This window comes from Ranitomeya imitator, chromosome 3, assembly GCF_032444005.1.
Source record: "Ranitomeya imitator isolate aRanImi1 chromosome 3, aRanImi1.pri, whole genome shotgun sequence".
NCBI lineage: Eukaryota > Metazoa > Chordata > Amphibia > Anura > Dendrobatidae > Ranitomeya > Ranitomeya imitator.
Genome location: NC_091284.1, coordinates 36267771 through 36283672, shown reverse-complemented (window position 1 = coordinate 36283672; position 15902 = coordinate 36267771). Strand labels below are relative to the sequence as shown.

At 43.0% G+C, this 15902-nt stretch overlaps 1 protein-coding gene across 3 annotated transcripts in view; it reads right to left on the bottom strand.

Moving 5' to 3' along the window:
- The window catches only part of HLCS (holocarboxylase synthetase), a 168701-nt gene that overhangs the window by 69708 nt on the left and 83091 nt on the right, over nt 1-15902 (bottom strand). For all 3 annotated transcript variants that reach the window (XM_069760760.1, XM_069760761.1, XM_069760762.1), the window contains one exon: nt 11314-11585. In XM_069760760.1, coding sequence (XP_069616861.1) covers nt 11314-11585 — 272 coding nt within the window. The remainder of the gene's footprint in view (nt 1-11313; nt 11586-15902) is intronic.

Genomic DNA, 15902 nt, shown 5'->3' with positions numbered 1-15902 from the left:
GAAAGGGTTAACAAGCAATCTGTAATCGGCCCTCTCTCATCAGGGGTCGTATCGAAAAGAGAGTGAAAAATTGCGCAGACTATGTGGAAACCCTGCGTAAAGTTGTGAGCCCCCTATTCTGATTTATCACAATCAATGCAGCCTCTTTTTGGGGAACGGTTGTGGGGCTTTTCTGTCCCTTTTTTTCCCCAGAACAGATGCGCAGCGCAGGACACAGGGATTCTGCACATTCCTCTCGCATTGATCCTTGCGAACCCGATCCGGTGGGCGCTCAATCACAGGCATTCACAATGACATCAGCTACCACACACCGAGCAGGTGGCCACCAGCGGCCCACCTCACATCTGGAATTGTCATCTGCAATAGGCGTCAGCAAGATTGTCATTTTTTTTCTTTTTTTTAAAATCTGTAACGTGAGTTTTTCCTTGAGAAAAGTCAAAACCAAAAAAACATAAAAAAAGGTCGTAAAATAATAAAAATAACATGCAAAAATCGAAAAAAAAAATCATAAAAAATACCTCTTCTTTAGTTTTGCATCATTTCATTAAACTATTTTACCAATAAAAAAAAAAAAAAAAAAAAAGAAAACAACCAATTTGATTCCAGAACATAAAACATTCAACCAAAGTACCGGCTCATTATGCTGTTTCTTGTGTCACCACATTCAAAACGTCAGAACATTTTTCTTTGTACACTGATTTAGCAGTATAAAGGGGTTTTTTGGTATTATATTTTTCTAAGGAATCATTTATATAACATATAGATAAAAAAAAAAAAGTATTTATTTTATTTTTTAGGGGAAAAGTGGAAAAAAAAAACAGTTTTAATCACATTCTATAAAGTTAAATACAAACCCAAAAATTCACGTTAGCCTAAAATGCGCCTTTAATAAAAACGTCATTTGCTTTAATAATTGATTTTTTTTTTTTTTTAGACTTTGTCCACGTTTGGGGTCCATTTATTTTATTTATTGACTTATTTGGGGGCAATTTAAATTTTTTTTTTTTTTTCTTTTAACAGTTTTGTCCTATTAAATTTCGTATATATATATATATATATATATATATATATATATATATATATATATATATATATATATATATATATATATATACTTTTTATTTATTTTCCATTTACTTTAAAATGTATGCAGCTAGTATACTTTATTTTTTCCCCATTAGGGACCTACTAGCTGTCTTCAATATTGGGCAGCGGACTAGGGGCCAGCACACGGCTTGGTGGCACGGACTCACGTCCTATGCCCGCCCATCAACCACTGGATATACCATTATGACGTACTGTGGTCAGAACACAAAAAAATTGGATGGAAAAATAAACTGAAATGTGAGAAAAGAAAAGTTGAAAGTATGAATGGGGCTGAGCTGTAATACCACGCCCAAAATAATGGGCAAGGGGGGCGCTGTTTAATTCCATACCCCCACTAAAATGGATATTCTAGTTGTTGCAAATATATCTTATTTATTGCATAATTAAACGTTAAATTTATACTCAAAATATACTTTCTTCATCAATTCCTAATCATTTTCAAGATTGCTTGCTGTCATTTAACAGAAATGTTAATCATTTACTCTCACTGGACAAAAACCTGTCCTGGTGACAAAAACAGGCTTCTAAACCCCTTTTCAAAATAGAATAGGGGTCTAGACCCGGGAAGGATGAGAAAAGTATTTAAAGGGAATATGTCAGCAGGTTTTTGCTATTTAATCTGAGAGCGGCATAATATAGAGCAAGAGAGCCCGATTCCAGCAATGTGTCACTTACCAGGCTGTGTGTTGTAGATTCAATACAATCAATGTTTTACTAATAAGTGATTATCACTGCCGGACTAGGTCGCACATTCACAGCAGTCGTCCACCTTATCTGTGCAGCCACGCCCCCAATGTGCATATGAAGCAGCCAATCAGGCATGTGGGCGGGGTTATATACAGCCTAGTATTATGACCACTACTACATCTACAACAGATAAAACAGAGTTTCTATCAAAACTACAGCAAGGAACCCAGTATGTGAGACATCACTGGAATCGGGCTATCTTGCCCTATATTATGCTTCTCTCAGAGCAAAAACCTGCTGACAGATTTCCTTTAAAAAAAAAAAAAATTCAGAAGGGGGACAGGGGTTTTCTGTTGGCACCCCAGATATTTGTCTACTATTCCAGGGATCCTAGAGATCCCTCTTTTTTTTCTGGGAGTCCTTAGTACACTACATGGGAAAGAACAAATACGGTATATTAAGAACGTATTATAAAAATGTTACTTACCGTAAATTATTATTTTCAATATTCCTTTATTGCTAAATTAAAAATTACCCTTTGAAGTATCATTTAAGTATGACCAAAAAAAAAAAATATATATATATATATATATATATATGTATGTATAAACACAGAACAGAGCTAACAATTTCTGGGATATGCTCCATAGATACAAGATCCCTGTGGCCTAACAGAGGGGAAACACGACTGTTACCCATAGCAACCACTCAACATTCTAAAATAAGTTGTTTTGAAAACAAAAGCAGAGTTCTGACTGGTTGCCAGGAGCAACAAGGCACGGTGACAATTTTCATGAGGCCCTGCGATTCCTTTTTTTTTTTTTTTTTTTTAACATGGGGTTTAAAAAAAAATTTGAGAAATACGTCTTTCCAAAAATCCCACAGACTCGAAATCAGCGCGAGGGGAAATGAAATGTTCCCTTTACAATTAAAAGGACACTTGAGCCTCAAGGATATGAGGTGTTATGACTGAAAACTTCACGTGAATACAAAATAAGATTGTTAAAATATTTGCACTCCCGGTATAATTGGAAGAAAATTAGGCCGCAGGGACCGTGAGCAACAAGAGGGGGGGGAAAAGGTTCTGATATTTTTAACGCGTTTATGGGGGGTCAGTGTCAGCTAATTCGGAGCAGGGAGCTGGATTTTTCGAGACAATCATTTGATTATCTGAAAACAAAATTAACCCGTGGCCTTTGACTTCCAGCGGATTAAAAGTCAAACACAAATTAACCCGTTTCAAATGAAATAAGTAACTCAGCGCCGAGACCCTGACTACCTAAATCAGACGTTTTACTACTTTCCCAGTTCGGTTTCTTTTTTTTTTTTTTGTGAAAAATCTTATTTTAGTTGATTTTCGAGTGGTGATCTTAATGGGGACATAATGGCCACTTTTTGCTCCTCTTTTATTCCGTGTTCCCCTTGATTCAATTTTTTATTTTTAAAATCCTCTATATGGTACCAGAGATACGGGCCTTTTAATTTAGCACTTAATTTTATCTTCTTAGCCAAAAGGGCGTGGCTCATAAGATTTTCTGTGGGGGTGTCTTTAGGCTACGCTGCATTATTACCCTGTGAGTCACGCCCCCTTGGTTAAGACCATAAAATAAGCACTAAGCGAAAAGGCCCATATCTCTGGAACCGTATGGAGGATTTGAAAAAAACTTTTAAAAAATTGAATAATCAAGGGGTACAGAGGGATAAAAAAAAAACTGGAAAAGTCAGGGGAGCGACAGGTATAAAATAAGAGGAAGAAATGCCCAGTTTTGACCTAGTGATGGGCCGTCTAAATTAAGAACATTTTGATAAGTTGGCGACAGCCATGTGGCTGCCAGTTTTGATCAGCCAGAGTCCTTTAGCTCTTTTTCTTTTTAGTTTAGATATTTGACGACTAATTTCAACTCGAAAATTTGTCTAGTTACCAAAAAGATTACAAGTCCCGGTAGTTTGTCACACGGCTTTTTTTTTTAGGAGTACTGGTTAAGAAATCTAAAAAAATCATCAACGAGGAAGGATGTGTAGGAAGTAGGGTCATACGTGCATCACATCACCACATAACGGTGGCCTACTAAGAGGCGCCGAGGAGGTTGTAGTTATTAGGAAGTCCGCAGTGCTATATGGCCCTCATGATGGCCCACAGCGGTTGTCAACCAAATTATCTTTGTCCCGACACATTTGTATCACCCCTACAATACTGGATATGTAGGTAGATTTGTTACCGAAAACTCTGGAAACAATGACCCTATTGGACCAGTAATAAAAACCACAATATATGAACCAAAAATAGCTGAACTGAATTTTTAACACTTGACGTCTTGTCTTTTATTGGGGATTTGTTTTGCAGTTTCTAGAAATTTTGTTCTGAGTATTCGGACGTTTGGGCTTATGGCTCAATATGGCGCACGGCCACTAACTACCAGTTATAAGCACTCCATATATGTCTTTTTTTTTTTACCCTAACCAAGTGTATCATGGCAATAGCAATTGGAAACAGGCGCAGGGCCTTTCATTTATGTGGGCCCAGAATACTCAGAAAAGCCCCACCAGCTGAGAGAGTCTGCCTCATTAGCAAAGTCTCCCCCGCCAGCAAAGAGAGCGTGCCCCGCCAGCCGAGAGAGCGTGCCCCGCCATCCGAGAGAGCCAGCTCCGCCAGCCGAGAGAGCCTGCCCCGCCAGCCGAGAGAGCCTGCCCCGCCAGCCGAGAGAGCCTGCCCCGCCAGTCGAGAGAGCCTGCCCGGCCAGCCGAGAGAGCCTGCCCAGCCAGCTTTCAGCATGACCTTCTAAGGCCTCCTGACTCTCCTAGATGATGTCAGGAGAGAGAAGGATCAGACTGAGTTACAATGCCCAATCCCTTTGTTCTCATAAGTGGAGATAGTGCGAATCGATTCTCAGGATTTGGAGCAAAGGCCACATCTGTGGACAGGAGCCATGTGATTTGACTCCTTCCTCCCGGCACCAGCTGCTCTTCTTTTGATTTGTCAACCTGGAGTGATGTCATCATTGAGGCGTGACGCGCATATGACATCACGTCAGGCCGGCTAGCCAAAACAACAGCCGTGGATGTCGGGAGGAAGTTCTCACGGCTCCCGTCCAGCGGCCACATTACACTGACACAGCAGATGGACTGGGTCCTGCGAATCTATTTGCATCAACTCTCCTCGCAGGGGATAAGCCACCACCAGAGGGGCATGAAGGGGCTTCCTCCACTCTTCCCACATAAACATATGCGCTTGACCAAAGCGAGCAATCATGTATATGTTCTTCTAGGCACACAAACGGAGAAGCTTTGCTGTCGGTACAGCCGTTAAGGGGTGTATTCTGAGGGCATTACTTATGCAGTCAGCCCCCAGGCACTAAGTGTTAGGTCCTGCCAGTTGTACTTGTACCAGTGTTCTCACTTTTCACGATTTTTTCAAAGCCCAGAAATGAAGGAAAAGCATTCATCCAGCAATCCCACACACCGGATTATGAATAAATTACAAGACGCAAAAAAACAGGCCACGGTGCGTCCACACCTGCAGACCCTGGTGACAAAACATAGGTGTGTCTGCATATTAAGGGACAACCCGTCCCCAATGTGATATTTCCTAAATTACATTTTTATTAAAAAACTTTTTTTTTTTCAGAATTTTATTTTTCTTTTCAGTTTACAATATTTTTTATTTTATGACAAATCGTTTATTAAAAAAAAAAACCTTATAAATTCCCCATTATTCTGCACAGTCTACCAATTTTATGGACTTTTTAATTCTGCACTATTTTAGAGATTTTTTTTTAAGGTTCCTTTCAGAATAATAACTACCAGGCTCAGACTGTAGACTCAAAGGATTTTCATGGCCCGATTTCAGGACCTAATATGCTGACACATATGTGGTACACATAAGTCGATTGTGACAGTTTTGGAATTTTAGCCTTAGAAGTTAGATTTACATCTGTAGAAAAATAAATATTTTTTTGTTCATTTTTTTTTTTTAGTTTTAATTTTTACAAACAGAAGGCACGCACTTCCTCCTATGACAGTTTAGCGGTCCACTCGGTACAATGAATCGCTAAGCGGTCCAGCCATTCTTACGGGCCACATTCCTCCAGGCTTTCATCGCCTCATGCTCCATAAATGTTAGGATGGAGACAATGACAAAGTGCGGCTTTCAGACACATGAAGCAATTAGGAACGTGTCATGTTCGAATTAGTCATCGGTTTAGTGACCGCTCGTAATGATGTGTCAAATTGTAAAGCCCCGCCAAAGACAGAAGGGATAGTTTTCTGGTACTTTGCCGACACTTACAGTTGCACTCTCGAGAACGAAGCCAACAAAAATCTAATCTACCACCTACCTACATATAATTCTATACAATATATACAGAAGTACAAAAAAAAAACAGCAAAAAGAGGAAAAAAAAAAAAACGGGATGGAATTAATTTAATGGCTGAATGAGCTCACAGTAGAGAAACAGCCGGAGTCTAATAAGAGTCGGTGTGTATATGTTTCCACCCCGACTGGTAAGATGCCAGTCAAGGCTCCGAGTCAAACAACAGGTGGAAGCGATTAGTCCTGTCATAGAAAGTTTGAAAAATGGATTCTAGGCCCGGACTGACTAAATTGAATTTGACAGTGTTGTCCTAAAGATTCAGAGCTAGGGAGGAAAAAAAATCTATAGTTTAATTTGGAATCCCTTGATTATTCATTAGATCTCCAGATGGTCTTTGTTGATGTTTTACATATTAATACGGTATATATATATATGTTGTATTATTGTTGGCAGGATTTGACTTGTTCTGCGGTCAGGATCTGCATAGGCTTCTAAGTGTCCTCATTAGCGCTGCGGAAAGAATACACGGAGGGGAAGAAAGGCAGAAATGTTATGATCTCAAAGTGGCCTGGCTCTACCTATGATGACTATATTATGGGGGCACTCACTCTCGATATTAAAAAAAAAAAAAAAAGATTATATTTTCTTTACAAATTGAGAGCTGATTGGTAAGTAAAATGTATGGATGGGCCCGGGAAGTGTTTAAAAAAACTACTTGTTCCGCCGGCAACCGTAGGCACCCGCTTTTCTCCCATCTACTCCTCTACCTTTGCCCGCGAGGTCTCGATGCATGTTTTAAAGCCTTGACGTGTGTACCTCTTCTTGGCCCAAATAGCTGAGCTATTTGTGATCATCCATGAGAGAACTGCTGTTCTTAGTTGGGATACTTTAGGTGGTTTAACAAAAGACTTCTTCTCCAGGCCACACAGACTTTTTCCAAGATACCTCCTCATTAGTGATGAGCGAGTATACTCATTGCTCGGGGTTTCCAGAGCATGCTCGGTTGGTCTCCGAGTGTTTCTGAGTGCTCAGAGATTTCGTTTTCCTTGCCGCAGCTGCATGATTTACAGCTGCTAGACAGCTTGAATACATGTGGGGATTCCCTAGCAACCAGGCAACCCCCACATGTACTCAGGCTGGCTAGTAGCCGTAAATCATCCAGCTGAGGCAAAGAAAACTAAATCTCCGAGCAGTTACAAATACTCGGAGACCACCCGAGCGTGCTCTGGAAAACCCAAGTAATGAGTACACTCGCTCATCACTAGTCCTCAGGCAAGAGAAGGTAACAAGAGATTACACTAGATATCATGAAAGTTTAGAATAAAAGCAAACACAAAGGAACGAGCAAACAATCATTCATCAGCTGATTTCATGACTGTCGACAGGGCGTCTTTCCGGGGAAATAAAGGACTGTATGGGGACTGTATGGGGACCAAACTATTGTATTAATGATCATTTATCAGCTGATAGCATGATCGTTTACAGTATGTCTCACCGGGAAAATAGAGGACTGTATGGAGACTGTATGGGGACAAAACTATTGTATTAATTATCATTCATCAGCTGACAGCATGATTGTCGACAGGAAAAATAGAGGACTGTATGGGGACAAAACTATTGTATTAATTATCGTTTATCAGCCGATAGCCTGATTGTTGACAAGATGTCTGTCCAGAGAAATAGAGGACTGTATGGGGACAAAACTATTGTATTGATTATCATTCATCAGCCGATAGCGTGATTGTCGACAGAGTGTCTCTCCGGGAAAATAGAGGACTATAAGGGGACAAAACGATTGTATTATTTATCATTCATCAGCCGATAACGTGATTGTCGACAGAGCGTTTCTCTGGGAAAACAGAGGACTGTATGGAGACTGTATGGGGACAAAACTATTGTATTAATTATCATTCATCAGTCGATAGCGTGATTGTTGACAAGATGTCTGTCCGGAGAAATAGAGGACTGTATGGGGACTGTATGGAGACAAAATTACTGTATTATCATTCATCAGCTGATAGCGTGATCGTTGACAGGATGTCACTCCGGTGAAATATTGGACCATATAGGGACAAAATTATTGTATTAATTATCATTTATCAGCTGACAGTGTGATTGTCGACAGGATGTCTCTCCGGGAGAATAGAGGACTGTATGGGGACAAAACTATTGTATTAATTATCATTTATCAGCTGACAGCGTGATTGTTGGCAGGATGTCTGTCCAGAGAAATAGAGGACTGTATGGGGACAAAACTATTGTATGGATTATCATTCATCAGCCGATAGCGTGATTGTCGACAGAGTGTCTCTCCGGGAAAATAGAGGACTGTATGGGGACCGAAATATTGTATTTATGATTGTTTTTTCCTGTACCTTTAAACAAGAGCAGATCCTCTTGTTATATCGTTGACCAGTGCTAGTAATGGGCAGAAATGTGCCAAAGTAAAAGCTGCCCAATACACTTCCAATAGCTACTGAGCAACAGCTATCCCTTCGAACAGGCACGTTCGGTTTGGCATATACCAGACATGTTTTTACTCTCACACAGGACTGGATAATGTACACAGCGAAGTCTGCTCTAAGCAAGAAGGTCTTTTTCCAATATTAGTGCCCCCTATAGTGAGGAATACGGTAGGAGAAATCTCATCCAGACGGGGAATTACTATAAAATAAGTCATAAATAAAATGTGTAAATCAGAAAGTTAACGTTTCCCCATCATCGCCTCTCCTTTATTCCAAACAGTATCCAAAAAAAAAAGAAATACATTTCTCAATCGCATTCAAGTCGACAAAAAAGATGAGAAAGAAAGAGAGAACTTGTCAAGCCGAATCTCATCCCTGCATTTATAAGGCCAGCTGAGATACGCCGCTCTAACTAATCCATTATCCCATGAACCCCAGAAGCCTCCATGAAAATCGGCCAACAATTTTGGTGATAGAAGACGCTTTGCCCTGAAAACATCATTACTAATGTGTGTTAAGTTCTGCCGCATATACCGCGATAACAAAGAAACACCAGGATCTGTCCATACATCACGCGTTAAAGCAGCGACTAGAAGAGAAGAAGAGTCCCCATCACAAAACCAACATTTTTAGTATGAAGACCTAAAGCAGAAGATCTCGGCTGTGAGTTGCCTGGTTGACCATGAAGTATGGAGGACACAAGGAGAATCAGTAGACCTCCATCAGAGGCCGATCACTCGATGAAACAGTGACCTAAAAGTCAAGAAACCCGAAACATTTGATGGATGTAGTAGACTCTGGTTTAACATCCTAAGTCACATGGCAAATCTTGCTCAAGGGTTGGACATATTGCTATTAAGCAATTTGGTGGCCAATAATCAGGATCATGAAATATAAAGGGAACATTGAGATAACCGCGAAGAGTCCCCCATGAGGACACCCTGTCTCTTAGCTGCAGCCAAGCTTGATTTTCCAACCAATAACACTAGACATTTGCAGAACCCATGTTAGAAGACCATGGCCACTGGACAAAAGCTTGAGAGCGTCCTCCTACCTGCTAGCCATCATCCCTAGTGCCATTACTGACTAGTAGGCCCAAGTAACCGGGCTATCTTATCAGAAGAAGAGCTGGGAATACCGGCAAGCACAAGTTTAGTAGGGTTCCAATCCGGCAGCCATAGACTACCGATGTGACCGTCGGGACCATGGTCCTACGAATCTTTAGCTCAACTCTAAATAACACCTAAAAATGGGATCACATGAGTGAGACTCCAAGTTATCAGCTTCACCCAAGTAGGTCTAAGTCAGGAAAAACATGGTTGACCAAACAAGAAAGGCTGGTTTCACATTTGAGTTTCTTGCCGCTGCGTTTGTAACGCATAAAAACGCATGCGTCTTGTTTTCCTATATTTAACATTGAAAACGCATGCGTTTTTTTTTGTACGTGTTTGGCCGCGATTGACGACGCATGCGTCTTTTTGTCGCTTGCGGCTTGGCGCGGAAATGCAACATGTAGTAATTTCTAGAGGCGTTTTTTTGCCGCAAAAAAAAACGCATGCGTTCGATTGCGTAAAAAAAACCTATTGCTGTCTATGTAAACGCATCCGTTTTTAACACATGCTTTTGGTTGCGTTTTTGAACGCATGCGTTTTCATAGAGAAAAACAAGTCTTGACACTGATAAGCCACCCCCCACCATCAAGGTGATAAAGGTATCCAAACCCTAACCCTAGCCCTAACCCTAACCCCAAAGGGATCCAAACCCTAACCCCAGCCCTAACCCTAATGGGAAAATGGAAGTAAATACATTTTTTTAATTTTTCCCCAACTAAGGAGTTGATGAAGGGGGTTTGATTTCTATTTATAAGGGGTTTTCTAGTGGATTTTTATGATTGGCAGCTGTCACACACTGAAAGACGCTTTTTATTCCAAAAAATATTTTTGGCGTTACCACATTTTGAGAGCTACAATTTTTCCATATTTTGGTCCACAGAGTCATATGAGGTCTTGTTTTTTGCGGGACATTTTTATTGGTAACATTTTCGGGCACGTGACATTTTTGATTGCTTTTTATTCCGATTTTTGTGAAGCAGAATGAACAAAAACCAGCTTATGAAATTTTTCATCATGCGTACTAAAAGCGCAAACGCAGGAAAAAACGCATGTAAACGCATACAAACGCGGCGTTTTTTTTTACCGCATGTAAAAACGCATGCGCATAAAAAACGCGGCGTTTGTACGCGTTTACATGCGTTTTTTCCACCACTTGCAGATGCGTTTAAAACGCTGCAGATTTAAACGCAAATGTGAAACCAGCATAAGTATTTTCAAGATAACCCCCGTCATCCCGCTGCAGTTTGTTTAAAAAAATATATATATTTTTTAATCACCCTCCCCGGGTCCGACACTTAGTTTCCACTGGAGTCTGTTATGGTCTAGAGCGCCGACGGCACTGCAGCCAATCAGTGTGCTCAGCGGCTCGGAGCAACTCGCGCTGTCAACTTGAGCTCTGCGACATGAAATCAGTGCTGCAGACAAGAATAGATACCAGGAGCAGCGGTGGAGAATTAGACCTGGACCCGGGAAAGGTGAGAAAAGCAGAGTTTGTTTTTTTTCTAAACAAGTTGCCGCCAAGGGACAAGAGATACTTGAAACTGTAAAACCCCTTTATGCACTCAAGGGTGGGATTTATAGATTTGGTTGTTCACCGTAGAAGAAAGAATGAAATTTTCAAGATGAACTTACCCATCAAGAAGGTTGAAGGTGGAGGTGGTGACTTCTGAGAACAGTACGGCTTTACCAAGCTTTTCGGTTTGGAGGTTCTCCCGATATCTGTCCAGGTTGAAGTCCTCAGATTCGAAGCTTTCTTCTCCGGTGATGAGAGGAGCTAGAGATGGAGTGACGTCCATGTCGTGCTCCGGGGACTCGCAGATTTTCAGAGACATCTTGCTTGATTTTATCAATCCATTTTTGTTCCTCCTTGATTTAATCCAATGGAGAACATCAGGGTAATCGTCCTACACGAGAGACACAACATATCTACAGTAATTACAGAGTTAGGGGCTCATTGCTCGGTGCGAAGGGGACACAAGACGACTTACTGAATTATGATTTTAAAACGCCAAGTTTATATAACAGTTTACGTTTTAATTTATAACCACTTTTTAGGATATCTGCTTGCTGTCAGCGAACAAGAACGCTCTTGGTTCCATTCAGAGGCAGTAATCCGGTACATAACTAGTCCTGCTACCAGCTGAGAAGTGGATGAAATTGTGGCTGGTATAGACAACGCTCTGTGAGCTAAACATCCCAGGATTCCAGACTGATACATTGCAGCAAGTTACTTTTTGGAGCGTCTGCTGCTGTGTTGAGCTCACAGAGCGTTGTCTGCATCAATTAGTGCAGCTGCTGCTGATGTGCTGAGCTCACAGAGCATTGTCTGCATCAATTAGTGCAGCTGCTGCTGATGTGCTGAGCTCACAGAGCATTGTCTGCATCAATTAGTGCAGCTGCTGCTGATGTGCTGAGCTCACAGAGCATTGTCTGCATCAATTAGTGCAGCTGCTGCTGATGTGCTGAGCTCACAGAGCATTGTCTGAACCTAGTAGTGCAGCTGCTGATGATGTGTTGTCCTCATAGAGCAGACCTGGGCAAGATGCGGCCCGCGGGCCGCATCCGGCCCGCCTGATGATTTTGAACGGCCCGCCAGCTAGCTGTCACTTCTGACAGCCGTCCCTGGCACCACTCGGCCAGCCGCCAGACGCCATTGGCGGTTCCTCAGACACTGTGCAGCTCCTGGCCCCGCCCTTCGGCTGCATTGTGCTCTACACCATTGGCTGGGCCGCCCCGGCTCTCGCTCCATCACTACTTGTGATTGGCTGGCCTGTCAGTCCATCACTGACCTCGGTAAGGGGGAGCGGCCGGTCTCTGGAGGCTTCTGCGGGCTCTAAAGGTGGCGGCCGGGTGTGAGGAGCCGAGATTTATCCCGGAGATTGTCCGTGCGGACGAGACCGGCGCCAAGGTCACTGGTAAGTGTCCGAGAGAGGCTGTATCCGCCCTCCCTGCACCCACCGTCCATGCTTCACACTGACCGGCCTGCATTCTGGCTGACTGCTGAGGTTGTGTGACTGGTGGCCTCCCCCTCTATACTGGTCCTGGGGGGCTGTGACTGGCGGCCTCCCTCTCTATACTGGTCCTGGGGGGCTGTGACTGGCGGCCTCCCCCTCTATACTGATCCTGGGGGGCTGTGACTGGCGGCCTCCCCATCTATACTGGTAATGGGGGGCTGTGACTGGCGGTCTCCCCATCTATACTGGTCCTGGGGGGCTGTGACTGGCGGTCTCCCCATCTATACTGGTCCTGGGGGGCTGTGACTGGCGGTCTCCCCATCTATACTAGTCCTGGAGGGCTGTGACTGGCGGTCTCCCCATCTATACTAGTCCTGGAGGGCTGTGACTGGCGACCTCCCCTTCTATACTGGTCCTGGGGGGCTGTGACTGGCATTGGCGTATCGGGGGGGGGGGTGCAGCCGGGACATAACATTTGTGCAGCACTATATGGGGGCCATAATGTTTGTGCAGCACTATATGGGGGCCATAATGTTTGTGCAGCACTATATGGGGCCATAATGTTTGTGCAGCATTATATGGGGGCCATAATGTTTGTGCAGCACTATATGGGGCCACTACAGTATACTACAGTATTGGGTTAAAATTAGTTAATTATATTAGTCCGGCCCTCTAAAACCATCCCAATTTCTCATGCGGCCCCATGGCTAAATTAATTGCCCACCCCTGTCATAGAGCATTGTCTGCACCAATTAGAAGAGCTGCTCCGGAGACAGATTATTGCAGTTGCTGCTCATGTGTTGAGCTCACAGAGCATTGTTTGACTAAATTAGTGCAGCTGCTGCTGATGTGTTGAGCTCACACAGCATTGTCTGCTTCAGAGACAATCACATCTACCTCTCGGATTATTTATTTTTTAAAAAACTGGATCCAATTTCATAGGATCAGACAATTCTGGAGGGGCTGTGGAGAGGTGGGATCACTCTTAGGTTTCTTTCACACTTGCGTCGTGTGACGCCCGTCGCAATGCGTCGTTTTGGGGGAAAAACGGATCCTGCAAATGTGCCCGCAGGATCCGTTTTTTTGTCCATAGACTTGTATTGCCGACGGATCGCGACGTATGGCCAAACGTCGCGTCCGTCGTGCACTGGATGAGTCGTGTTTTGGCGGACCGTCGTCTGGGGAAAACGTGCAAGGGAACTTTTTTTGTACGTCGCGTGCGCCATGGAACTCCACCCCCTCCTCCACAGACTTCAGAATGGGCAGCGGATGCATTGAAAAACTGCATCTGCTGCCCACGTCGTGCCAAATTTTCACAAGTGCGTCGGTACGTAGCGCCGACGCTTAGCGACAGACCCGTACCGACGCAAGTGTGAAAGAACCCTTACACGTACGGTGGTCCTGTCCATTAGCATGGGTATAGGCTGAACTGGATGGACAAATGTCTTTTTTCGGCCTTACTAACTATGTTACTATGTTACTAGCATTAGAATATTGGGGAAAAAAATGATGCCATTTCATGCTGCACTGAAACTCATACTCCCCCTAACCCGGCCCTAGCCTTGTTAAACCTCGGAGTCACGGACCTCTCCTACAGCACAAGATGGGTTTGCTCACTAATGCTGACGGCAGCCAGACGAGGTTTAGCCTCAAAATGGAAATCCACGTCACTGCCATCAATGGAGGATACCTGGGCAAGGGTAGACTCCTATATTTCATACGAACGTTTGCTAGCTCCAGTACACCTTTCCCACTCCCCAACCTCCTTCCTCCCCCTTAGTTCATATGATCCCTATTCTTTGTACTACAGTTCTTTTCCATTCTTCCTTTTTCTAGGAACCAAGTCATATGTGAAGTACCGAATACTGATTCTACTATCTCTGTGCTGACCGTATGACTTGTATCGGTTTAAAACTTAATTAAAAATTATTGGTTAAAAAGAAAAAAAATTATAGGATGAGACAATTCCAATGTAAGCGCTTCATTAGGGCATGTTCAATTACGAGCCTTGGTGACAAGCAAATGACTGGGATGGGTCTCACATATGAAATCTGTTACTGCGGTCAGTCCTCGCAGTACTCAGGGATCCATGGACAGGCTGGCATCCTCTGCTCTGGTTTACTGCGGGGGGGGGGGGGGAAAAGGAAGGATAGTCTGAGATGGGGATAGGAACCGCCACCTATAATGGCCATATTCTTTAAGAGACCAACGAGAAAAGGAATTTTTTTTTTTTTGGAAGGGATCAATCTCTTTAACCCCTTAATTATCAACAATAAATATTTTTTTTAAATGGCTATTAAAGGGGCTTTCCACTTATAGAATTTTGGCCAGAATAAAATAATATAAATTTGTCAATAATGTGTAATAATAAAATCAGATAGTGCTCATCCTCCTCGGGTCTAGCACCGACTCTCTGCCACCGAGTTTTGGCTGCAGCGGTGACATCATGAGTACACTGCACATCACCGCTGCAGCCAATCATGACCTCAGCTCCTCATGCCATCTACATAGGAAGAGCCACTGAGCTCAGTGACTGGCTGCAGAGGTGATCTGTGCTGTAGTCTGGATGTCACCACTGCAGCCAGTATACAGAGACAAGAGCAGCACGGAAAGGGAAGGACCAGAGAAGGGCAAATACTACATGATATTGTTTATATTTACATGATTAGAAAACAAACAACACCCCGCCCCCCCCATAAAAAAAAAAATATTTCCCAACCAATCACTAGCTGAGATGAGTCAGCAGCCAGTGATTGGCTGAGCAGGCATTTCCTGTGTCCAAATATGGTACAAAGACGCATCAGAACCGGAACACCAGAAGAATCAGCGGAGACGAGAATTGCTTCTATGTTTTTTTTAACGTCACTTTAAGCTTAAAAAAAATAAATAAATAACAGATCAACCAGACCATCCATAAATGGCCAATTAAAGAGGAGAAAAGAGCAGATTTGCTTTTCAGGGGTCTGGGATAGGGGGATGACAGCCCCTAGTCTTGTTTCTGAGGATAATGTCTCCGTTTTTTATGACTTTTCCTGATTTTATGGTATGAATATTACATTACAGAAATATCTGCTTCTCTACTAAAAAAAAACCCAACATGATGGATGAGTGTTATAGTGAAGTCCAAGCCCCCGGAAAAGAGGATGGTGCGGAATGATGTAACACCAATTAACACGAGGCAGTTCTCCGTGCAACTAAAAAGCACGACCGGTGCATGGACGGGCCTGGGAGCTCCATGCGGTTAGCCCCTTCACGGATAGTAAGGCC